At 33.2% G+C, this 27485-nt stretch overlaps 2 protein-coding genes across 2 annotated transcripts; both read left to right on the top strand.

Annotated features, from left to right (window-relative positions):
* Positions 1–1561: 1561 nt before the first annotated feature.
* Positions 1562–24282, top strand: LOC110094632 (the record flags this gene model as incomplete). The annotated part of the gene is given in 15 exon segments (XM_028699256.1): positions 1562–1913; positions 2014–2101; positions 2198–2297; positions 2389–2462; positions 2569–2637; positions 3538–3615; positions 4852–4914; positions 11543–11587; positions 11589–11608; positions 11610–11648; positions 15645–15717; positions 22914–22975; positions 23062–23442; positions 23912–24014; positions 24103–24282. Coding segments are annotated over 15 exon segments (1458 nt in total), but the record flags the coding sequence as incomplete, so codon positions are not given.
* Positions 24283–24296: 14 nt separating this feature from the next.
* On the top strand, positions 24297–25795 carry LOC110094625 (the record flags this gene model as incomplete). The annotated part of the gene is made up of 3 exons (XM_020819891.2): positions 24297–24700; positions 25170–25272; positions 25361–25795. Coding segments are annotated over 3 exons (699 nt in total), but the record flags the coding sequence as incomplete, so codon positions are not given.
* Between the last annotated feature and the right edge of the window lie 1690 nt (positions 25796–27485).

Genomic DNA, 27485 nt, shown 5'->3' with positions numbered 1-27485 from the left:
ATTTTGAGGATAAGTTAACGATCAAAATCAAAATCTTTGAAATAAAGATAGAATTATAATCACCCACTTTGTTTGTTTTTTTTTTTTTTTTGTAAAAGCGGCAAAGCAATCCGAAGATAAAAAAAATACATATTTCCTTTTCTCACTCCTCCTTCATTGAAGAAAAAAATTATAATTGTTTAAAAGTACCGGAAAAAATAATGTGCTCTAGGCCTAACACAACAGAGCTCCAGTTATAATAGAAATTCAATTTTTTTCCATTTTCAATTATTTTTAGAAATTTGAATGTTCACAACTATCGACACGAAATCTATCTAATTTTCGATGTTAATGCAAATATTATATTTAAGTTTTTGGTCTTTGATCTTCTCTCCTCAAATGAGAATGATTAAAAAAGCCACAAACGGTCACATGAAGAAATTTTTATTGCTTCAATACTCTTCCAACTTTCATCAAAACAAATTCGTTTGGGATGACTTTCTTACAAAATTTTTGTACTTGAAAGCAGCTTTAAGAAGCAATAAGAAAGTCATCTCAGACGAAACCAAAATTTATCATTAATAGTTCATGTTTATTACATTGTATCAATAGTCAATTTGAAGGGAAAATTATCATTTCTAACATACCAACATGCATAAGTTGAATCATTAATTTCAACTTGGCTAGGCTTCATAATTTTTTTTCTTTTCCTAAATTTTCATGTAAAAAATATTAATGTCCCTTGTAATTTTATTTTGTCATATCTGTGTGCTAGATATTTGTTTATCCTCAATCCTTCAAAATCTTAAAAATAATTTTCTTAACAAATTAGAGAAATATTTTATTTGACTTATTTATTATCAGGCTAAATATTAATACAACAGTTATAATAAGTCAAAATAATGATCATCAAATGCATCAATACAATTTTCTTTTATCAATAGTATAACTTGTATAGCAATCATTTTTCATTTTCTTAATATGTTAATTTTATAATTTTATAAAATTTATGTCATATATTTATCATACTCTTTGAAATACATAAACATAGCAAATAATAACCCTAAAAATGAATAATTTATATAGCAATATCCAATAAGAATAAAAAAGACCCAATAGGAATAAAATTATAACATAAAATGCATGAAAATTTTATGATGTGAGCCCCTAACCTTCTCATGTATCTAATGCGTCACGTACTTTTTTTGCTCGTTACAATTGCTAAGCACCGCTCAATATCAAATGATATGACACATTCTGATTGATCTCGAGACCATCCGGTCAGAATAAATCAGAATAATTTATGGTATCTTAGACCTTTTCAACCACTCGATCACAGCTCTTGCTATTTTCTTTTCTTGTAGCATCGCCATCGTCAAACCAAAATTTTATCATCAATTCGTCTTCGTTCTGTACACCATCTCGTCACCGGCCGCCACGTCTCAAAAAACGCCACATGGCGGTTAGATAGTTGATGTGGGTGAATGTACTGTGATTAAATAAGACAAAATAATTGATTGAACGTAAACAAAGCAGGTTATGGACCATCCATATCAGAACTCAACCTTATTTAAATTAATTAAAGCGGGTCATAACCTGTGTCGGCCCTAAGCACCTGCGCACACGAGCCACCTGATCGGCTCCGGCGCAGCGAATCGGTCGTTGCTCTCCGCTCGAAGAAACCCTTCTCCGTTCCTCAGAGAAATCTTGGACGGAATACCAACCCCAGATCCTTTCTTCGTGAACTACCTTTCAAGATTTGATTGATTCGGAATCTCAATCCTTTCTAATTGATCAACTGAAAGCTATAATTATCTCCTCCTTGATCTCTCTGAATTGGATTCGGCCGGGATGATGGCCAAGAAGCACAGCAGCTGCGCCATTTGTGAGAACTCAAATCTCCCCTCTTTCTGCGCTGGTTGCGTTAATTACAGGTGAATCAATCGCTACATCTCGATCCATCCTTTTCTCTTTTTCTTTCCTTCGATGCTTCGGTGTAATTTAATGCTTTGGTTCCCTTCGGCTTTCATGAAGATTGAACGAATGCTACGCTTCGTTAAGATCTCTGCACAGCAAGCGGAAATCTCTCTACGCGAGGCTGGAGAGGACGCTGGAGGCCAAGGTTAGTTTTTGGTTACATTGATTTCCTAATTCTTGTTAAATGGCTCGTTATATTGCGTGCCACCATATCCGTCTATAATATCCTTTTGGTGACCAGAGAAAAATGGACGAACAACTGAGTTGGAGACTCGCGCAAAAGGAAAGAATAAGAAAGTTGAAGGAGCGGTTGCACAACATGCAGAAGCAACTCTCGCAAGGTTGGTCTTTTTATAGGTAATGTATTTGACGAACTATCTCATTGTTGTTTTCATTGTCTGAATTCTTTTGAATATTTTGGCGTCTTATCAGAAAAAGCAATGGTTGCCAAAGAATCAGAAGAATTAAAGAGTAAAACTGAGTTCGTGGAGTCTGCTCTCTCAACGGTATGTGTTTTTCCATTTGTACTGACTTTTATGTACCTCTAAGACTACCTCTGGAATTTGCTTGTTCTCATCAAATATGTACTTGATCTGATGTTGATTATCCCAGTTAAAAGAAAGTCGCACGAAGCTCGAGAGCAAATATCACAGTCTCAAGTGCACTCATGAATTCAGGCTTGTGAGTGATCCCAGTTTGTTATTTTGTAAATTCTAGATTTTTTTTCATCATCATGACCATATCTTATCCATTTGGCGCTGGCTTTATGAATCCTCCTTTAGTCATTCCTGATGATTGCTGTATCTAGTGTAAACTCTATTTTGTGAACTATTTATAGATATGTTCAAAAGTTTGTCGGGCTATCAAATATTGATGGGTTCTCATATTTGGTATATCCAATTTCTATGGCTAGCTTGCTTTGGGATCATATATGCTGCTTAGCTTACTTTTTAATTGTTGCTATGAATAAGACAGCTCAAAGAGTTATATTTTTAACCTTTTTTCCACAGTTTTTAAGGTGATAAGCCTTGAAATCACGTAGAAATGTTTTCGTAGTGATTATTTTTGTCTTGGTTATCCTCTAGTCTCATCAAATCCATGAGTTAGAGGAACTTATACTTGTAGTGACTTGGTTTAAAAAATAGTTCAATACATTCTCTTTCTATCGGTGTGCCTGCATACATACACCGTCTTATCCAAAGAGATGATGGCCAGAAGTTTCTTAGTAGAATTGATAAATATCAAAATTTATGCCCATTGTTTTATCAAAAAATGAGTACAAATTCATGAAGTAATGATGTAATATTAAGAAGGAAAATTATATATTATTCTTTTTTTAGATGATATATTGCATGAGTTAGTTTTCACAATTCAAAAATGGATTACTTATTATCTTAGGTAAACATATTGAGATTAAGCCTTATTCTTTGAACGTCATTTTCTGATCTTGTTAGAGTGCAAATAAACTTTTCACCCTAAAAACATCTGCTTTTTTCTTTTCGTAACTCTTTATATTGTCTATTATCTTTTCTTGTATTTTTTTGTTCCTCCTCTAATATTGTACAAAAATGCTTGTTGTAGATGGCAATCAGCTCTGAACTCATGCACAAACAAGCTGTGGTTGTGAAACTGATATGTAAACTTTTTCCAATGGGATGGGTAAGCTACATGGAGCTTTGATCTATATTTTTTATCTTATGTTTTTGTTGCTAGCTTCCACATAATTAACGAAGATTGATGAAGCATTAAGTGATTGTATGGACAATATTTGCTTTGCCAAAATTTTGTTATTTTGTTAAATTTTTTATTATTCATATATAGTAATAAAGTTACGAAGTATGTTTCATATATTCACATTAAATATGCAAGATAACCCTATAATGCAAGTGATTTTGACTAATTTTGTAGTTCATGTTTAATAATATCTCTATATAAGCTATTTAATGCATCAGGCACTTGACTTCTTGTTACGGAGCTTGTGACTTCCCTATGGCTATGGAGGCTTCTTCCTACGAATGGACCTTGTAGCTTCTTGCTTCTATGATTTTCTATTGTCGTTGTCTATTTATAACTTCTTTTTGTAATTGGGTACTGCTAATTTTCTCCATGGGTCTGACGGCTATTATGTTTTGCGACTCTTTTGTTTCTCTTATAGCTTCTTAACAACTTTTTGGTTTTTAGTGCTACTCCATTGCTATGCTATCCATAGTTGATCAAGGAAAATTTCTAATTAGTTTTGTCAGTATAAATAAGGTCTTGGAGCTTGCACAAACATTCAATTGGTGGGTGAATAAAAGTTCTATTTGGATGTGTCATTATTTCTACTTTTGGGATTCAACTAGTTAGCCAAGTGAGAGACTTGATGAATTCCTAGAGAGATTGTCTCATTGTATACGGCATACGCTCAAGGCTTTCTTTTTGGTGAATTCTTTTCCACTTCTTCTTTCTTCGCCTATGCATTTTTTATAGCTGGTTTGAAAGAATGATTGTGTTTGATCAAATTTGATCTAGTTCGTTTAAATCAAGTGCATGAATTTCAAAATACATGTGCGACTTTCTTGATCCTATATTTTTAATCATTAATTTCTAGTAAAAGGCCACTGGCTTTCTTGTTATTTACTTCTGAAACCAATCATTCATTCATGCAAATCGCCTATAAAAAAAGAAGAAAAAACATTCAGAACATTTAAAATGAATTATATATTAATGATTGCAATTTTACAATATTAAAGCCTAACAAACCAAATAAGAATGCTCACAACATAGGCATTACTCATGATCAATCCAAGTGCAACTAGTCAACACAGATCTCAACAGTGAGATTCCACTTCTTCAATAAGATTCTTGTTAGAAGAGTGCTAACAAAGTGATAATGTTTATTTCGGTTTGATACAGGGTCATAACACCAAATTCCGAGTGGCATTTGATGCTAATTCCATTCAAACAATACATGGAATTGCTTGATCATACATAACCTAAAGCTTAAAAATGAGGGCAAAGTGGCAAACACACTTCTTTTATTGCTCCACAAAAAGGTAAAAAGCTACATATAAAAAATTTTCCCATATTTATTTCGGTTTGAATCAGGATCATCATTTGTTAAGGGAACTAAGACAAATAGTGCTAAATTCAGAATTTTCACTTCTACATCTTTGTTGAACATCTTAGACCTCAAATCAAACATGTCTGATCCAATCATTCAGAATTTAAATGTCAAAAATTCATTCGAGCCAAGATAATACCCTATAAATTATAAATTTTTATTCATTCAATTTTGGGATTTCAATTCAATTCTAAAATCACGATCTCCTTGAAATGGGCACATTGATTTGAGAGTGCTATTGTCTTCCAACTGATTTTTAAGTTAGAAAATATAGGGGAAATATTAACTCCAACATCTCTACTACACCTGTAATTGGTTGAGGCTTATTCACATTTGACATTGGACTTGGCTATATTTATCCATATTTAACATCTGATTTGGCTAACATCTCGTCCTTTTCTTTAACTCATATTTTTGATAAAATTAAGAGGAAATCACACATATCTCTATATTGTCTCTATCGAAGCTTTCCACCTATTCAAGCAAGACACCATCTCGATCATCTTTCTTGAACGAGACAACATCCATAGCACAGTTATATCACCTATGTATTCATGTCACCTTAAGAAAGAAGTTGTTTGATTTTTTAAAATAGAATATATTTTTCATATCCACAACAACTTTAAAAAAAAGTTACTTTCACCACGTTTACTTCAAAATCATCTTTAAAAAATATTGTAACAGTTCCAAACAGACCCTTGATTTCTTGCTTTGATGTCTCAACATCTTTCTGTTGTCATTTGTTTTTGCACAATTCTTTCTAGTTGAATCCTACTGCTCTTTTGTGATTCTTTATTTTAATTGGGTTCTGCGGCTCTTATATTTTTTTCCCTATTTCTTCTTTAATTTTTTTTTTAATTTATTTATTTCGGCTCTAACTAGGTATTGCGACCTCTGCTCCAATGGAATTTTGTTTTTAGTTTTGATTCCATTGTTATCTATGATTGAGCTAGGAAATTTCTAAATGGCTTTGTGATTATAAATAGTATTCAATGTCAAACACAAAAGCTGAATTTGTGGTTGAATAATTTGTTATTTGTTCGTGCGGCAATTCTACTTTCAGGATTAAATTTGTCGATTACGTGATAAACTTGAAAATTTCCTATAGACATTATATTCCTTTGCATGTTTGAGGTTTGCTTTTTGGTGAATTATTTTCCTACCTTATTTTTCCTCTTGTTTTTTTTTTTTCTTTTTTAGTTTTTTTTTTTTCATATTGGTAGAGTGTTGTGTTAGTCAAATTTGATATAATATGGTTTACATTGTGCATGAATTTCACACCGTGCATGCTTTCTTGATCTTTAATTTCTAGCATAAGGCTTTTGGATTTGATTTGATTTTGATCGTATTTTTTATTAATTATTTAAGACTAATAGATTGTCTTGCAAATTGTTGCATTTTTGTTGCTTGATTATCTGATGCTTGTTAAATTGTTAAATTTCATTGAAAATAAAAACTCATTTTGAACATAGGTATATTTAGCTGTATGAAACTTCAGAGAAATTCAATTTCCAGTTTTTTTCCTTTTTTTTTTCATGTAGCAATGAGATTGGACATTAGCCTTTCATGCTAACTTACAACATAATTTCTATGTTGAAGAGATTTTTAGGCGAGGGACATAAATAGTTAGCTGTTTTTCTTATAATCCTTTCCATATGTTGATGGAAAACCTGCCTCAATTGTGCCACCGAACTGCAGTGTTGATATTTGTTTGAGCATTTTTTAATTTTGTTTATGGTTTTTTGGAAATTTATTTTGGTAGACTTGATAGTGTCAAAACTTTGAAGCCTATTTTACAAGAATCCTGTAAATGAATTTGAGCTGCTTGAACAGTCGGGATATATGATAATAATATTTTGGCTTCTCCTTCAAATTGTGTTTGACATCTTTGTCTTAAAGAATATCAACGAAACCATCCAAATATTGAAAGTTCTTTTGAATATCGTTTCACACTTACAAGCAACATGTTAGAGATCTATCAAAAAATAATTTTGCTTATTAATACAATATTGGTCAAGTTTCTTTCCACATCTATGCTTTCACTATTCTTCTTAATCACATTTATACACTTTATAAGAAAACTATATGGCACAATAATCAAGCCCCCGCCCCTCCCCCACAAAAAAAAAAAAAGTTTTACAGCAACAGATTATCTTTTCTCTTGTTTATTCCTCAGGTTTTTAACTTATTATCTTAATTTAAAAAAGAAGTGGGATAGTTTTCTAAAAATTGTTTTTGTGATGAACGGATTAAATAAACTGCATTTACTTTCTTTCCCTTTGGCTAAAATTAGAGGTTTGTTCTCTTTGACTTGTCAGTCAAATGGATTCTATCAAATTGCGTTACATTAGAGTTTGTCATAAACGTACTTTATCCGTTTATGCTAGCATCCTGTTCTGATTCATTTTATTTAAATGGTCTTTAAGGTTGTTTTGTATCGTGACATTTGCAGTATTATGTCATATTATTATGAGATGTTTATAACAGTATAATAATGACTATTTTCAAATTAAATGACATGGACATGTCGTGACTTCTTTTTGTTGCCATTCTTATTCCCCCTCAATCTAGTGAAATCTTGTTGTCTTCTTTCTTTACTCGCCATTTAAACAACTTGACTTTCACCCTTATATTAAGGGTTTTGCTGGTCGTATATTTTTATTACTGTTTTGCGTTACTTGCACTGGTTAGAGTAACAAAGAAACCATGCTATGATATATGCTACTTGTGATCAAATTCGAGCCTCACTAATGATTGTTTTGCCTAGAGGTATAAAAGGATTTTTAATATTGAATTTATTGTCGTAAATAGCTAGTTGAATTGAAAATTTTCACACATTTTCTTGATTGTTTTGCCTTGGTCAATGTTCTTATTGTTGTTGGTTTAGGGTGGAGCTAATCATTTATATAATGGAATATAGAGATAATATTGGACAAAACAATTAAGATTTAGTTGACAAAACATTTTTTAACAAAATAACATTGACCCAAATACATAAACTTTTTGAGATAACAATGGCATCTTATTAGCAAATCTGAATATCACTAAACCAAACAACGACTTAATATCTTAAAAAGAAAAGAAATTATAGTTGGTCTATGTCTAATCTTTTTATTTCATGCTACACCAAATGCATTTGAGGAAGTCATCACATAACGTACTATGAATGTTGGTATAGACTAAGACTTCGTTTATGATGGCTTTCTTACTGCTTCATAAAACAGCTTTTTAGTATAAAAATTAAAATTTTTATACTAGAAAGCTGTTTTAAGAAGCAGAAAGAAAATCGTCCCAAATGAAGCCTAAATTTTAATTATGTTCTTGAGAAAGTTGGAAGTTAGGTTTTTATAGATAAAATAGCTCCTGCATACATAAATTTTCATGAATCCTTTAAGAAATTGTGTTAATGCTAGGGCGTCCCCTGGAAGCGACGCGCTGTATGACCTGAATACAGTGACAAGTGTGCAAGGGCCGCTGCACCGGCGCCCGGGTGCAGTGTTAAATAGGCAAGGGTTCCCACATCAAGGACGGATGTGGGCAAAGAAGCTAGTCCATGAAACTAAAATTAGGATAGGAACTTGGAATATAGGTTCCCTTACAGGAAAATTAATGGAATTAATAGATATTATGATTCATAGGAAGTTAAATATTTTGTGCATTCAGGAAACTAAATGGGTTGGAGATAAGGCAAAGGAAATTGATAGTTTAGGATTTAAACTTTGGTATTCGGGTAGGAGTCGTATACTAGAATGGTAGTAGGTGTTATTATAGATAAGAGTTAAAGGATATGTTATAAAAATTAATAGGATTGGAATAGAATTATAGGCTTTTAAAGATTGTTGTTGATGATAAGATGTTTAATATTATAAGTGCTTATGCTCCTCAAGTAGGTTTGGATATGAGTTCTAAATTAAATTTTTGGAATGACTTAGAAGATTTAATACAAAATATACCTCTTGAAGAAAGAGTTTTATTTGAGGAGATTTAAATGGACATGTTGGTAGAGAGGTAAATGATTTTAAAAGCATTCATGTTGGCCATGGATTTGGAACGACGAATGAAGGTGGCAAGACATATTGGATTTTGTTTTGCTTATGATTTTTTAATTGCTAATACCTTTTTAAGAAAAGAAATAGCATCCATCACTTATAAAAATGGATAAATACAACCAGATTGACTATTTTCTTATTAGAAAATTAAATGTTTAGATTGCAAAGATTGTAAAGTTATTCCGAGTGAAAATTTATGTACCCAACATCGATTATTAGTTTTGGACTTTAAGATAAAGGGGCATAAAATAAAAAATAAAGTAAAACAATTTCTAGGATTAAATGGGGCATTTAAAGAATATTAACAAAAATATTTTTGAAATAAGATTTTAGATCTTAAGATTTTGTCTGCGCATGAGGATGCTAATATTATGTGGGAAAAAGTGGCTAGTGATATTAAGAATATGCAAAAAGATGTCCTTGGAGTATCAAAGGAAAAGCTCCCCAATAGTAAAAATAGTTGGTGGTGGAATCCTAATGTGCAAGAAAAAATTAAAAATAAGAAGCTTTGTTATAAAAATTGTTTAATTTTAAAAATTCTGATAATTGGGAAATATAAAGTGACTCGTAAGGATGCTAAGAAAGCAATATGCGATGCAAAGACATTAGCTTTTAGTGATTATATAATATGATTAGATACTAAGAGGGAGAAGATATATGTATAAGTTAGCCAACAAAAGAGATATGAGTGTAAGGATTTAGTTCAATGTGAAGTGTATTAAAGATGAAGATCAAAAATACTTTTCTTAGAAGATGATATTCAACCAAAGATGGATGAGATATTTTGCTAAACTTTTTAATGAAGATTGTGAAAATAAGATTGACTATAGTGACCTTAGCACCCTAGATGAAAAAAGATTTTTGTTTTTATCGGCGTATTAGTAAAAACTGAAGTTAGAGAGGCTTTAAAGAAAATGAAGGGTGGAAAAGCTATTGGACCTGATGATATTCCAATAGATGTGTGAAATGCTTAGGAGATGAAGGAATTTCATGGCTTACTAAACTTTTTAATACTATTTTGAAGACTAAGAAGATGCCAGATGAGTGGAGAATGAGTTGTGTTATTCCTATTTTTAAGAATAAAGGTGATGCACAAGTTGTGCGATTAAGAGGTATTATTTATGTGTCATACTTTAAAACTATGGGAGCGAGTTATGGAGCATAGGTTGCGGCGTGATACTAATGTTTCTCAAAATCAATTTGGATTCATGTCGGTAGGTCGACTATGGAAGCCATACATTTATTAAGAGGTTTGATGGAGAAATATAGAGAAAATAAGGAGGATCTACATATGTTATTTATTGATTTAGAAAAAACATATGATAAAGTTCCAAGAGAAGTGCTATGGATGAAAAGAAAGGAGTCAATAATGCTTATATTCAAATCATTAAAGATATGTATGCAGGAGCTATTACTTGTGTTCAAACACAAGGGGATTGACCAAAGTATTTCCTATTTCGGTTGGGTTACATCAAGGATCAGCCTTAACCCTTATCTTTTTGCTTTAGTCATGGATTTTCTCACTAACTGCAAGAGGATGTACCTTGGTGTTGCTTTTTGCTGTGATATTCTTCTTGTTGATAAGACTAGAGAGGGAGTTGAAGGTAAACTTGAATTATGGAGGTCAACCTTAGAGTCTAAGGTTTTCGCTTGAGTAGATCTAAACGGAATATATGGAGTGTAATTTTAGTAGTAATAGACCTAGTAAGGGGATTGTGACTTTGGACGATCAAGTCATTATAAGAGTACACAATTTTAGATATCTTGGATCTATTGTTCAAGTGATGGTGAAATAGATGGGGATATATTCAACAGAATTCAAGTTGGATGGTTGAAGTGAGGAATGCATCGGCTTGTTATGTGATAGAAATGTACCCCTCAAACTTAAGGGAAATTCTATAAGATGGTAGTGAGGCCTGCAATGCATTTATGGTGCCGAATGTTGCCTTAAAAAGAGAAGCATAATACTAAGTTAAGTGTGGCAGAGTGAGGATGCTCAGGTGTGAGTGGCTTTACCCTTAGAGATAAGGATACGAAATGAGCATATAGTGAAAAGGTTGGAGTAGCTCCAGTAGAAAATAAGATTTAGAGAAAGTCACCTTAGATGTTTGGTCACATAAAACGGCGGCCTTGCGATGACCGTTAGGAGAGAGAGGTATTAGATTTGACTTATGTTAAGAAGTAGGGGTAGACCTAAAAAGACTTGTTAGAAAATATAGGAATGACCTTTCTTTTAAGATTTAACGAGAATTTGACTTTTAATGAGAACAATGGAGAAAAAGGATTCATGTAAGCCGACCCCACGTAGTTAAAGGCTTGATGTTGTTGGTGTTTGGTTGTGATTTAGTTATGGCTTACCATTTTCGTAATGAGTGGAGCTTACAATGGTTGTTTTGATCTAATGTTTTCATTTCCAGAAAAACTCTGATACCAGAAAAAGGTGGGTTCAGGTGGTTCATATGATACAATAGTTGGTGCTTCGTTTGCCTAGAGGACTTGATCCATTCAGTTCCCCCTGATGAGCTTTCTGCATCATTAGGGTAATTTCTTCTCGTTTGAAAATTTTCTTTTGAAATGTTAGTTGTATTTCTTGATTTTTGTACAATTTTATTATCCTAGTTTTCAAAATCTTTTATGCTCTTTCATTCTAAGATAACTCTGCCAGAGGTGCTAATACTTTCCTATTTTTTTTTAATGAAATGACAACTGTAAGACTTTTGTATTTGAATAGCACCTTTTATTTTAGATAAAGTTAGTTTTGAATTTTTTTTCCCCACTAAATACATTTGGCATCAACTTTTGAAATATGACATGGAGTTACCCTAAGTGTGCACGAAATAGAACCATAAAATAAAGAAAAACCTAGAGAATGAGCTAGCTCTAGAAATATTAAGGGTATGCTAAATACTGTTTTTGGGACTATTAGTTGATACAGTTATATACTGTATATGAATTCTTGTGCGAGATGGAGGGAGGAAGCAAGACAAGGAGAGATCCAGGTGAAGGGGTGGTTAATAGTCTCTCAGAATTGTGGATGCGAGAGAGGATCATTTTAATAGAGGATTTTAGGCTCTGAAAAAGCTCCTAAAATTTTCAGAAGGCATATTGAACCTTTCTTTAATAAAATTTACAATTATTCTGAACACAGTCAGGAAACTACGTGCTATAATTACAGGCATTAGGTTAGGGATCTTTTTGTGGCTATTAACACAAGTTAGGGAGCTTTTTTAACTGGCATATTTTGAGTCTCGAATCTAATTGTGCTATCTTTGAAAAAAACTACCCTACCTTCCCTCTTGAGCAACCTCTCTCTCATATTTGTTCTTAGTTAAAATTGACCTAATCCCTCTCTTTCTTGGATCACCCCCACATGCTATCATCTCTCTCTCTCTCTCTCTCTCTTCTCTATATATAATATATATATATATATATATAATATATATTATATATATATATTATATTCTTACACATCCTTCTGCATGCATTCAATTTGAAATGGTTAGTTAAAATATCAGTTGTGATTTGTTTTTATAATAACAATTATTTATAACTATTTTAAATCTCAACCATTCAAAAATTTAATTGAATGATGGAAGTTTTGTGAGGATAAAGACTATATATATATATATATATATATATATCATTGTTTTAAATTCCACAATATTAGGCTTGTATTAAGGCCCGACTCCATGCAATTTCAGTGAAAAACATCTCAAGGCTTGGCTGAGGCCCACCTTAAGGTGTGCCTCACCTCGCTGGCGTGAGACATATGCCTCACCCTATTTATATAATTTTAAATTAAAATTTATCTAAATTCTAAACAAAAGCCCTGAACAAATCATGTTTTCATAATCCCGAGTGGTAGAAACTTCCTCTTGATTGCCTCGACCTCCAACCCACTGACTTCTTCGTTGCCGCCATTGAGGTTTACTTAAAATCCGTAAACCACCTCCATCTCCTCTAAAATTTTTTTGAGTATTACTCTCATTTTTATGTTTTGATAAACATTTATGAACGAGTAAGATGACTAAAATAAATAAAAAAGAATAAGCAGATTGGAAGACATTGGACTCCATAGGGATAAGGCAGGAGAAACACCAATTTGTTATGGCAACAACTCAAATAAATATCTCCTTAGTGATGATTGTGTATATAATTTCCGAGTTGTTACCAAAAGCCGCTATATTGGATATACTTTGTGCTATTTCGTATTGCTTTTCTTTCCATTATATTTGTGAGTAGCTCTATTGATGCTACAAGTTGGCCTTACATGTTCCGTGTGGTCTGAAAATTCTCTATGCTGTTGATTCCCAACCTTGCTGATGCTCCCCCACCCCCTTCGGAAAGACAACTTGTGTCGAAGTTTTCTCTAATGCAAATATTGAATGAGATGCACATGAGAATGCATGAAAGATCAACCTTTGCAGTCCATTATAAACGATAATTTTAATTTGGATTACTTTGTTCAAATCGCTCCCTATAATTTCCTAAAGTAACTCCATCATCGCATGTACGTTCCACATCAAAAACTTTCTATTTTTTGTTATTAGTCAGATAACATGTAAAACCCACTCTAAAAAATAATTAAAGATCATCCAAAACTGAAATTATGCAAGAAATCTGAAATTAAAATAAGTCCACTTCACAAATGGGATTCACACCGTAAGAAGGTTTGTAGCAAAATTGATCAAATCTTAATCATACACGCAAAAACTAATCACAGTGTAGATGAAAAGGAACTAGGATAGACACCAAAAAAGATGAAGGCCTCATGTTGTTACAAGGAGAAAGCTTGACTTGAAAATAGTTGTCATGACTTGCATGGCATTTGAAGAAGTCATGTCCAACTAGCATACAAGTTTGAGAGGAATTTAAGATTTTATTTAGCCAAGGCTTAAATTTGACATGCTCCAGGTTTCAAAGTTTGCATCTTTATGCCTCATATAAAAAAAGACTCCATTTAATTAACTATTTTATATTTACCAAGCAAATTTGGACATAACTATTTTGCCTCCTATTAAGTAACCTATAGATCATCACAAGTAGGTTGGTCATACCAAATCCCGATATAGCTCTGATATCCATTATCAATAATGGACATAGTCTCATCATTTAAAATGGCTTCAATTATTATATGAGTAGATTTTGTTTGGTATATTGTTGGATGTGAATTTGTAATAAGGAGATAGAAAGATAAAAAAAATCCAAGGCATTGGTAACATTTTAATACATTGATATTAGAACTTCTTGAACTTTCCAATTTATAAACATTTATCCTAATGCGTTCTAAGATTTTGTGTTCCCATCTTCTTAGTATTTAATTTTTTGAAGGCACCATACAAACTCTTTTAGGATTAAAATGTACAATTATTGTATCATCTAATTTGAATTCCACATATCTTCACATTAATGGCAGACTTAAAATTTCTACAATTTACTGTCAATTTTTTTATCCAATGTTGCCATGTAAATCATACAAATGATATGAAGTAAACAATGAAAGTGCTAGAATGCTAATATGTGTTCTAAAAATGCAAATTGCGATTATGATAAGTTTATATGGGCAAAAAATTTCTTTAGAGAAAATTAACCCAAATGACTGAAAAGATTGTGAAATTGACCCTGATAGATGGAGTTTTAAAGTTTCTGTTAAGTAACCATTATCAATGAATCTTCTAAAATGCTATTGCAATTTTTCTCTCTCAATAACCATAAAGTTCTTTTTTTTTTTTTTTTGCATTTGTGAATCAAGAAACCAAGAATCGAAAATAAACTAACTTTAGTTTGATTTGTAAAGTGATTTCATTAAAAACTACTCCATGAGTTAAATTATTAAATTATTCAATTGATTTATCAATTTTAGCCGGCTTGATTGATTCAGGTTCATAATCAAAATAATCAAGAAATATGATGCAGTATGTCTTAGAGGGTCTAGGTTTTCTATAATGCAACTATGATGTGATGCACATGAACACATACAATAAATCAAAATTCGCAGTCCATGAGCTTTATTTAGTGAAACTTTTTTCTCATTTGATGCAAACTAGAAGAAACATGTAAGACTTGTTCACAGCTATAGTTTAAAGATCGTCCAAAACTGAAATTATGCAAGTAATTTTAAATCAAAACAAAACCACTACACAAATATGAGTCACATTGCAAGAAAGAAATTCATATTATAGTAAAATTGACCAAATATCAATTACACATTCAAAAACTAATTACTAAGTATGTAAATGAAAAAAAAAATGATACAAGTCACATAAGAAGATCTCTGCTTCACCCTACTATAAGGAAAAAGCGTCCATGCCACATGAAGATCTTCTTATGTGATCTTGGCCTCACACTCCAATACTCATGTTTTAATATATTCAGGAACTGTTTTAAATAATCTGTCTTCCCATGATTTAGTTTAATTATATTTATTTTTGAATTTTGTATATTTTCAATATTTTATGAATTTAATTGTTGACTTCTTAGCCTTTTTTTATTTGTGTTTCATCTAATAAATAAAATATTTTCTGATATAACGATAGGTATATGATTCAACTTGTGAATCTTGTCAGTCCATGCCTAGCAGCTCCAACTCTACACGCTTCAGGCTTTGCGGTGAGCTAGTTTACATGTTTATGAAAGAATTGAGGCAAATCTATTGTTCTTGAAAAGCTCTGTGACGTCTACTTAAATTTAAAAATTTTATTTTATCATTAGATTTTATTTTATAATAATAATAATAATTATTATTATTATTATTATTATTCTAGTCAGTGTCACTAAATTTATAAGCAATTTATTAGCAGTCTGTTAGTTATTTATTACTAATTTATTATCTGTTATTTTTTAGTAGTTTTTTTTTTTTTTCTATCTAGTTAATGCTGGATTGTAGTATACCTTGTTGCTGCTATTGTTACTATTTGGAGTTTATTATCAAGTTACTTATGGTTTTGTTTGTTTATGGGTTTTGATCATGGGGTTGTGGTTACAATAGATTTTCTATTTGTCACTATGGCCGCCGCCTTTTATAGTGATTTCAAGGATAAGAAATCAAGAGAACTGGTGATTGGCGCTATTTTGGCACATCTCAATGAACGTTGGGTTTTCTTTCGATCTGTCTTGTTGATTAGTTGTGGTTCTGAAAGGATTTGAACTGCAGAACTTTCTAAAAACTTAAAATTTTATCTGGGCTGAAACGGATATATTCTGCAATTATCAAATAAAATCTTGAGATTATTTGTAGCCTAGTGAACTAATGCTTGAATAGTGTGATTAGGTTGAACTTGAATTGAGCAAAATTTATGCCTATCATATCTACCAATCTAGGGAAACTTAAAGTTTATGCTGGGTCGAGACTTGGATTTATTATGCAATTATCAAACAGAACTTTGGGATTATTTGTAACCAACGAAACTAGTGCTTGAATTTTGGGATTAGGTTAAACTTATATTGGACTAATCTTATGCCAAACGCATCTACCAATCTAGGGAAGAGAAATCTATAAATCTAGTTAGGAATTTGTGCTTTTAGTATCATTTAATGGATATATATATATATATGTGTGTTAAGTATCATTTAATTGACATTGTGGTCATCCTTGTATGAATTTAGGTTAAGCATTAGTTGTATAAATGTTAGTTGTTATTTGGAGCTATTGTGACATTTATTTTTATTTGATTGAGGGTACTTTCGTTGTTTTAATGAGCCATAATTCTATAAAGGGAACTGATAGCTACAAAATGGAATAAAGGAAATGTTTTGTTTTTGCTTTCCCTCTAGGGATTAATTTTCCCTTCTGGTCTTTATCTGTTTTCTTTCTCCCTACCATCTACCTCTCTTCCATTTAGATGTTCATTTACCTTATCTCCTCAATCCTATTCTTCTTGGTATGCCGCTATCCTTCTGATATACTGTTGAATCACATCGCAAGGAGGGGGTCCACAGTTGGATAGGTTAGCAATTCATGGGCTGCAGTTGGATATTTCCTTTTCTGACACCAAGATCCATGGGATATAATTATTAGAATCAATTAGATTAAATGACTTTTCTCTATTGTTTATTATAATTAATTAGATTAAATATCTTTATTTTCTATTTATTCTATTAGAATGTATATATATGTAATGATTCCAAAGAATAAAATTCAAATTCAATATCTCCTAAACAATTTCTTCATGGTATCAGAGCTTAGGAAAATTCTAAGCGTTCTTTGAGTGCTGGCGGCAAACCTTCCTCCCTTTCTTCCAACATTCAGCCAGCGGTAACTCTCCATCATCCTACTGATAGCCTCTCTTCAAGCACTGGTAGCCCTTGCCCAAAATTCATCTTCTCTTTAAAATGAGGAAACCCAACCATGTCCATAGATAGCGAGATCTCATCCTCCTATCCAAATATTACTGGTTTAAACACTGGAAACTCTGGATCTGCAGACAACTCTTCTCCTCCTCCTCTCATCACAAACCACAGATTCAACGGGAAATTTTTTTTGCAATGATCTCAATCGGTGAGAATGTTTATTTGCAGGAGAGGAAAAGATGACGATCTCCTTGTTGAAGCCCCTATACCACCTCAAACTGATCCTCTCTATAAGAAATGGAAAGCAGATAATCATCAGATCATGTCTTGGCTCATCAACTCCATGAATGTAGAAATCGGTGAGAACTTTCTTCTTTACGAGACGACCCAAGAAATATGGGAGGTCGTTAAAGAGACCTACTCCAGTTCCGACAACAATTCCAAGCTATTCTCAATTGAGACCATCCTTCACGATTACCGATAAGAACATGACAGTAACTCAATATTTTAATACTCTAACCCGTTATTGGCAACAATTAGATATGTTTGAACATTATCAATGGAAATGCCCAGAAGGTCACACACTTCACCTGAAGATTGTTGAGGCAGAAAGAATATTCAAATTCTTGATAGGTTTGAACAAGAACTTGTATGGCGTTAGAGGACGGATCATGGGAACCAAACCTCTTCCAAATATTCGGGAGGCCTTTTCTTAGGTTTGAAGGGAAGAGAGCAGAAGAAAGGTCATGTAGGGAGGCCTACAAGGATCTCCAAAGGTTGAAGAAGGAAATGCTCTTACTATCTACAACAATAAAAAAGCCTCACATGTTAAAAATTGACATCAAAAGAAGGGAGGAAGACCATGGTGTGAGCACTGTGCCAAATTTGGACATACAAAGGAGACATGTTGGAAGATTCGTGGAAAATCAGTTGATTGGAAGGCAAACAAATCAGCACAATAAAGCAAGGAGAACTATGCCGATACCATGCAAGATCAATCCATCAAAGCTGAAGCTATTTCAGCATTTAGAGACCCTGAAGTTGCTGCCTAACAACATCACGAACCAACAGTCTCCATAAGTGAAACTTGTCAATTAATAAAAATCTAAGTTTATTCAAATGTGAAACTTGCCAATTAGCTAAACATATCAGATCATCTTAACCAATTATTCCTTACCAACTTCTAAATCCTTTATCTTGATCCATAGTGATATTTGGGGACTCTCAAAGATTAAAAATATAAGTGGTGCAAGGTGGTTTGTAATATTTGTTGATAATCATAATAGAGTCACTTGGGTTTATTTAATGAAGGAAAAATTTAAAATTGAAAGGATATTTAAGTCATTCAACTAATGATTCAAAACCAGTTTAATACAAAAAATCAAATCTTAAAGTCAAACTATGAGAGAGAGTACTTTCATTCTATCATGAGAGAATACCTATCAAGCCAAGGGTCAATCCAAGTGGGTTCAAGTGTGTATATGCCTCAACAAAATAGGTTAGCTGAGAGAAAAAAATAGGCAACTTCTGGAAGTTGCCAGATTTAGTATGCTATTCACAAAAGTACCAAAATATATATAGGGGGAAGCCATTCTTATTGCTGCATACCTAATAAATAGGTTACCTACTCGGGTACAATTTGAAACACCTAGACAAACTCTACTCAAAGCCTATCATCATGCTCAGTTCATATCATTAAAACTTCCACCCAAAAAATTTTGGGTGCTCTACCTTATCATATTTATTCACAAGATAGGAGTAAGCTTGAATCAAGATTAAAAAAAAAGTGTCTTTATTGGCCATTACCTGACAAAAAGAGGCTACAAATGCTTTAGCTCTAATTCTAGGAAGTTATTTGAAATCTTGGATGTCATCTTTTTTTAAAACAACCAACACTTCACTAGTTCTACAATTCAGGGGGAGAGTGAAGGAGAATTTCAAACTTAGGAGTGGAATTTCTTATTATACAACTAAACAGAGTCCAATCAAAATCAACAAATATCATAAAAAATCCAAACCACAAGTATTTTGCAAGGTATATATCCTATGTCTCAACCTCCACTTTCTGATCTATTACCTCCACCCATAAGTTCTAATCAATCTCTGCAAAGAGAAGCAATTAAGGAACAACAATATGTATACTCAAGGAAAAGAAAAAAAAATCAACAAATGCAAAGCAATTAGACACGTCTTGCAGTTGCCAAATCTCCTTCAATGGATTGAGCAACTGTAGAGATTTGTACAAAGGAGAAGAATAAGGAAGTTCAAAACGAGATAGAGTCGCCAAATGACCATAAAGAATAATGCACCAAGCATCCAATAAAAAAAAGTTCTCTCTTGTAGCAGATTATCAGATACTTATCAAGTCTTCCTTTCCAAGTTGCATGATGTGCAGATTCCGACTAATATTCAGGAAGCTTTAAATCACCCAGAATGGAGATAGGCTGTTAAAGAAGAAATTATGGCATTGGAGAAAAAATCAAACATGGGTAATTGTGAATATCTCACTAGAAAAGAAAGTTGTGACCTGCAAATGGGTGTTCACCGTAAAACATAAGGAGGATGGTAGTGTTGGAGGCTGAAAGTTAGACTAGTTGTAAGAGAATTCACTCAGTCTTATGGAACAGACTATCAAGAAACTTTTTCTCCTGTTACAAGACTCAAAATCATCAGGATTTTTCTTTCCTTAGTAGCAAATTTAGATTGGCCCCTACATCAACTAGATATCAAGAATGCATTCTTGAATGGGAACCTGAAAGAAGAAGATTACATGGAGATTCCAATGGAGATTCAGAAGTTTAATGGAATGGACAAAGTGTGTAAACTGTTGAAATCCTTGTATGGATTAAAGCAGTCTCACAGAGCATGATTTGAAAGATTCTCAAAGTATGTAAAAGGCCGTGGTTTTAGACAATGCCAGATAGATCATACCTTATTTGTGAAGCAGTAAAAAAGAAACAAGGTAGCAATACTGATTGTATATGTGCATGACATCATCCTTATTGCAAATCATATAGAGGAAATAATGAAAATCAAACAGACTCTGTTCTAGGAGTTTGAAGTTAAAGATTTAAGATCACTTAGATACTTCCTTGGTATGGAGGTAGGACGATCAACCAAAGGTATATTTGTTTCCCAATGCAAGTATACCTTAAACCTACTGAAGGAGACCAGCTTGCTAGGATGCGGATCGGCCAGTACACCTATGGATCCTAAGAAAAAAGTTGGGATAGAAAAGGAGGAAGTTCCAGAAGATAAAGGAAGATATTAACATCTAGTAGGAAAGCTTATATAACTCTGCCACATCCGTCCAGATATTGGGTTTGTTGTGAGAATGGTGAGCCAATATATCAGTAATCCTATGAAGGAGCACATTGAGGCAGTATATCAAATCTTGAGATATCTCAAGAACACTCCTGAAAAGGGGCTATTATTCAAGAAAAATGAAAATAGGAAACTGATCCTTTATTCTAATGCAGTTGGGTAGGAAGTCAGGTTGACAGTTGGTCGACCACATGATATTGTTCATTTGTGTGGGGGAACCTGATGATATGGAGGAGCAAGAAATAATCTGTTGTTTCCAGAAGCAGTGCGGAATTTGAACTGAGAGCATTAGCAGTTACTATTTGTGAAGGTATTTGGATCAGACAAGTATTGAGTAAATGGGAATAAAGATTGAAGGCACGATAAAGCTGAAATGTGACAATCAAGCCACAATCAATATGACAAAGGATCCAGTACATCAGGACATAACAATACATGTTACTATTGATAGATACTTTATATATGAGAAAATAAAGAACTCAAAAATTGAAATAGTATATACCTAAACTCATGAACAACTTGATGTTCTACTAAAGGCACTACCGGGCTCTCTACTTGATAAATTTGTTTGCAAGTTAGGATTGTACAACCTGTACAAACCCAACTTGAGGGGGTGTTGAATCACACGGCAAGGTGGGGGCCCACGGCTTTGACAGGTCAGCAATCCTTGGGTTGCAGTTGGAGATTTCATTTTCTAACACCAAAATACATGGGATTGATTTCAAGATTCGTGAGATATAATAATTAGAATCAATTAGGTTAAATGACTTTCCTCTTCTGTTTATTATAATTAATTAGATTAAATGTCTTTTTTTTTCTATTTATTCTCCTTGAAAGCATATATATGTAATAATTCCAAGGAATAAAATTCAAATTCAATTTCCCCTAAATAATTTTTTCACATATCATATTCGTATCTTCTTAGCAAATCAAATATTAAAAAAAGCTCACTATGATCTCCAATCCCATCACCCCATTCATTATAATATTTGGCATCAAAGCTCTGTTTTGATTTCTCATTGCTGCTCGACCAACTCCCCCATTTACCAAAATCTAAGTACTGCAACAGTCTGAATAACAGTTGTGAAAAGCTAATCCAAATGTTCCCTTCTTGTAGTTCATAACTTTTGTTCCTACTTCGAAGACTCATTAGCTATTTTTATTCACTCAGCAGGCTTCTGCTTTACATTGGCAGCTTTCTTATTCTGTTTTCATCCGGCACCCCTTTTCTTTACCCAACAGCTTTTACATTGACTTGGTAACTTTCTTGCATTAAATTACACACGTTTTTCTGGTAATTATTACATACATTTTTTAATTGCCATATTGTATTTTCTTCGATACAGTCCGTAACATGGATCTCCCTGTTTTTTTTTTTTCACCTTTCATACAATTTTAGAGAACTTCCTTTGCTTTAACATTTTTACTTTCATCATTTTTAATTTCCCATAAAAAGCAGGAAAAGCTTTCTACAGCTCTTAGTAAGTATCGGTTAATACAGACACTTTTTTTAATAAATCAAACATTGACAATAAGTAACTAAAGTCTAGATAGGTACACACTGACAGGTACAGAAAAATTGAAAGCTGAAGAAATGAATATTGCCAAATATAATAGGGCGTTTTGACCTAGCTACTATTGTTTGAAAACAAGATACGAAAGAGACAATATATTGGACTACAATTTATAGTTTGCATGTAAATAGCTTCTGATTAATTTTGACAAAAATTGATTTTAACAAAAACTATGCTTGTCAATATTTGGTGCTATGAAGGTCACCCTATTATAGAACTTCCTTTAAAGTTGCATCATCAATATTAATTTTTTTGTGAGCCTTAATAAGAATCGGATCATAAATATTTCTAAACTCGACTGTTTGTCTTTGTTCTGTTCTATTAGAATAGTTGCACTTATCCGGCATTCATTTAGGCTTCTTTTGGGATGGCTTTCTTATTGTTTCTTAAAATAGCTTTTTATTATATTTTTTTTTATTTATTAAAAAGCTGCTTTAAGAAGCAGCAAAAAAACTTTTCCAAATGAAGGCTAAATCGCACGCTGCAATTTCCAAATTTATCATTATGGTCATGCAGCTACTTCTCGAGTATTCAATTATGATTATTTTTATGTCAGATTATATCGATCTGGCAATTATGCTCTTATAATCCGAATTCTAATATGAAATTTTGAATCAGGGTTCATGTTCACGTACATGGCAACGAGATTCTTACTGGGAAGCACGGCCTTCCTCTCAAAGGTTGAGTGGTTGCAATTTTATTTGCTACGCACAACAAGCATAAAAAAATCTTCTAATCGTTGACAAATTTATGGCTTTCTGCGCAGCAAGGAATACCCTCTTTTCATCCCCCGGCAAAATTTCTGTTCTTCAACTGGTGAGGCCTCGTGGTCGGAAAGAAGCTCAAGTAACTTTGGTGTTTCTTCAGTAGAATCAGAGAAGAAATCCTCTTTGGATTCTGCTCCAAGCACTAGCCTTAATTATTCCACTGCTTCTGCATGTTCTCTAGAGACCCAAAAGGATTTGCAGAAAGGGATTTCACTACTCAAGAAAAGTGTGGCATGCATTACAGCTTATTGCAATAATATATATTGCTTGGATATATCTCCAGATGCGTCTACTTTTGAAGCCTTTGCCAAAGTATTGGCCACGTTGTCTTCTTCTAAAGAAATGAGTGCAGTGATTTCCTTGAAGATGGCAAAGCCAAAGTAAGCATTTCATCTAGCCTTTATTCACCTTGTTGCTTGCCTCTTGTACAAGAAAAATTATTACGTGCGGTGTCCGGACACGTCCAAAGTCGAATCCAGACCCGACATATCACTCAATACACAGTGCATTGAATGATGTGGCGCATTCGGATTGACCTCCGGACAAGTTCAGACACCGCATAGAGTAATCTCTCCTTATACAGAGGCTAAATCTTTTGATTTTATTTTTGGAAAGAAGACTGCTCGAGCTTGTTGCCATCCTATTAGATGTTTTTTTACACACTCCCTCAACCTCCAACCTCACAAAAATTTTTAAAAAAAAAGATAAATTTATACAATTTTTATATTTTTACATATCTAACACCTAAAATTTAAAATTTTAGATTTTAGATACGTAAATACATAATAATTAAATCCCCCAAAAGAACATAAAAACTGAACTGAGATTTGAATTGAGATAATTTTGCAGGTCTGATAATCAAGCAAAGCCACTGAACAAATCAATCTGGAACGCAAATTCTACTCCATCTACAAGCAGTTTGCTTGAGAGTGAACACAGTATGATCATAACGGTAAGATCCCAATCATAGCTTCTCTTGACTTCTAAAGCTCTCCATAAACCTATTCCAATTCATAATCGTAATTCAACTTGCTATTCAGAGAAGCGCTCGAAATAATCTCTCGAACTCTGCAGCTAGTTTTCTTTATGCTGACACAACTGAGGCCAGAGCATCAGAAACCATGGTGGATGGATGGGATCTGATTGAACACCCTATACTTCCTCCACCATCTCAAGCTGAAGACATTGAACACTGGACGCGAGCCATGTTTATTGATGCGTTTCTAATCGTTGACAAATTTATGGCTTTCTGCGCAGCAAGGAATACCCTCTTTTCATCCCCCGGCAAAATTTCTGTTCTTCAACTGGTGAGGCCTCGTGGTCGGAAAGAAGCTCAAGTAACTTTGGTGTTTCTTCAGTAGAATCAGAGAAGAAATCCTCTTTGGATTCTGCTCCAAGCACTAGCCTTAATTATTCCACTGCTTCTGCATGTTCTCTAGAGACCCAAAAGGATTTGCAGAAAGGGATTTCACTACTCAAGAAAAGTGTGGCATGCATTACAGCTTATTGCAATAATATATATTGCTTGGATATATCTCCCGATGCGTCTACTTTTGAAGCCTTTGCCAAAGTATTGGCCACGTTGTCTTCTTCTAAAGAAATGAGTGCAGTGATTTCCTTGAAGATGGCAAAGCCAAAGTAAGCATTTCATCTAGCCTTTATTCACCTTGTTGCTTGCCTCTTGTACAGGAAAAATTATTACGTGCGGTGTCCGGACACGTCCAAAGTCGAATCCAGACCCGACATATCACTCAATACACAGTGCATTGAATGATGTGGCGCATTCGGATTGACCTCCGGACAAGTTCAGACACCGCATAGAGTAATCTCTCCTTATACAGAGGCTAAATCTTTTGATTTTATTTTTGGAAAGAAGACTGCTCGAGCTTGTTGCCATCCTATTAGAGGTTTTTTTACACACTCGCTCAACCTCCAACCTCACAAAAATTTTTAAAAAAAAAGATAAATTTATACAATTTTTATATTTTTACATATCTAACACCTAAAATTTAAAATTTTAGATTTTAGATATGTAAATACATAATAATTAAATCCCCCAAAAGAACATAAAAACTGAACTGAGATTTGAATTGAGATAATTTTGCAGGTCTGATAATCAAGCAAAGCCACTGAACAAATCAATCTGGAACGCAAATTCTACTCCATCTACAAGCAGTTTGCTTGAGAGTGAACACAGTATGATCATAACGGTAAGATCCCAATCATAGCTTCTCTTGACTTCTAAAGCTCTCCATAAACCTATTCCAATTCATAATCGTAATTCAACTTGCTATTCAGAGAAGCGCTCGACATAATCTCTCAAACTCTGCAGCTAGTTTTCTTTATGCTGACACAACTGAGGCCAGAGCATCAGAAACCATGGTGGATGGATGGGATCTGATTGAACACCCTATACTTCCTCCACCATCTCAAGCTGAAGACATTGAACACTGGACGCGAGCCATGTTTATTGATGCGTCCAGTAAATAGCTCCGGTGTGGCTTCTTTTTTTTTCTTTCGTGTATGTAAATTCTGTCTAATATGTTATTTACTCCAGGGTAAGAGAGCCCTGGTTGTTGGCTTTTGCTCCAGAATATATGAACGAAAGAACTTTTTTTTTTTCTTTACGAACAATTGTAATATAATTATTGTTCAAATGTTTGTTATCATGCAAAATATTAGAAGACAAAAGAAATGAAATAATCTAAGAATTGGCTTTCCCAATGGCAATAACACCAAAATGTTTACAGATGGTTAATACAGGATTGAATGATAGATAATGGTGAAACGATGAAGAAGAAAATTACTAGCTAAGTCAGAACTTGGTGGTTGTTTTTAAGCTCACTCAAAACTCTGCTACAACCAATACAAGGCTGACAATTCAAAATTCTCAGATCTGCTTCTGCTTTTATGGCAGCAATTAGCAGAAGTGCTATAAAGCAAGGAAGTTTCCATGTGGATGTATTAAAACAGCAATTAGAACTCGAGAAATTATTACGTTCGGTCACTGGATCATTTTGAGCGAATCAGGATGCGTCATGTCTTCCGGTATAAAGCACCGGTACAAAGTAAAATGGTAATGTGGCGCGCCCTGATTCGTTTCCAGATGGCTTACGGTGATTGCATATAATAATTTATCTTAGAACTCAGGGGCAAACTTAGATTTTTTTTCATGCAGAAGACATGATAAACCAGTCTTATGATAAATGTAGACAACTCTAAATTATTGAAACATTGGGTAAATTGATTTAAAAAATTTTCAGATATTAGAAAGTGGAAATTGTTTAATTTAAATCCTGAAATCTTACAAAAATTATATAAAAAAAGCTGTTTTTATAACACAAAAAAATCAAACATGTTTGATATAAAAAGTTCAAGTGGTCCTTTGAGTGAAAGCATACTTTCTAAACTAATTTCTTAAGTTATTCATTAAGATCTAACTTTGTTCTCATTCTATGAGCTAATTTTTCTTTTCTAATATAATTAGATAATGATGTTTTTCCACTGATAATTTAATAATAACATACAAAATTAATTCAATTAATAATTCATTTTCTTAACTAAGGAGTTGTTCCCCTTTTTTTACATACATACCACTTTATACTATTCTATTTGCATATTTAACATCTAAAACTTTAATATTACATACATGCCACCCATAGTTCATTTTTATATGAAATATGAGTGGTAGAAATGAAATATATGAGTGGTAGGAAAAAAATATGGGTGGTATATTTGATATTAAAATAATATAGGGTGGTATTTATGTAATATTAAAGTTTTGGGTGTTAGATATGTAAATAGAATGTTTTAAAGTGGTATGTATGTAAATTTCCCTTATTTTTTTCAAAATTTCTTCTTTGAAAGGTAAATAACAATGGTCATTAAAAAGAGTAGATATCATGTTGATAAGAACTTCCTAAGTCCTGATACGATGCAAAACCTTGGTTTGACGGTAACAGCAACTGAACCTTAAGAAGGAAAGGAAGATGAAGACAGAAAATGGGCGGATCTATCCTTAAAACGGGGTGAGAGAGAGAGAGAGAGAGAGAGAGAGAGAGAGAGAGAGAGAGAGAGGTGTGAATGTTTGAAATTTCGAGTGCTTGAGGACGAGGAGTTGCCAGCGTGCTGCATGCGTGAAAGCTGAAGTGCACAGGTAAAAGGTTTGAGGAAGACGAAAGGGAAAAAATGCCTAAAATTATTATTTGGCACTACAATAAATAGCCGTCGTGAACCAGGAAAATTCGGATATGTGAGTGTATCAACTATTGGTACACAATATATGTACAGAGTGTGTACGCTCACAGTCGAGACGAATCTTCCTATTCGAACTCTGCATAGAATAATTTCTCCTTGAAAGGTGAATCCAATTAGAATGATATATATATATATATCAAAAGTATTAATTGGATAACAAAATGAT

Source organism: Dendrobium catenatum, unplaced genomic scaffold (genome assembly GCF_001605985.2).
Source record: "Dendrobium catenatum unplaced genomic scaffold, ASM160598v2 fragScaff_scaffold_1226, whole genome shotgun sequence".
NCBI lineage: Eukaryota > Viridiplantae > Streptophyta > Magnoliopsida > Asparagales > Orchidaceae > Dendrobium > Dendrobium catenatum.
The sequence above is the reverse complement of the archived record's forward strand: the minus strand, read 5'-3'. Positions and strand labels throughout refer to the sequence as shown.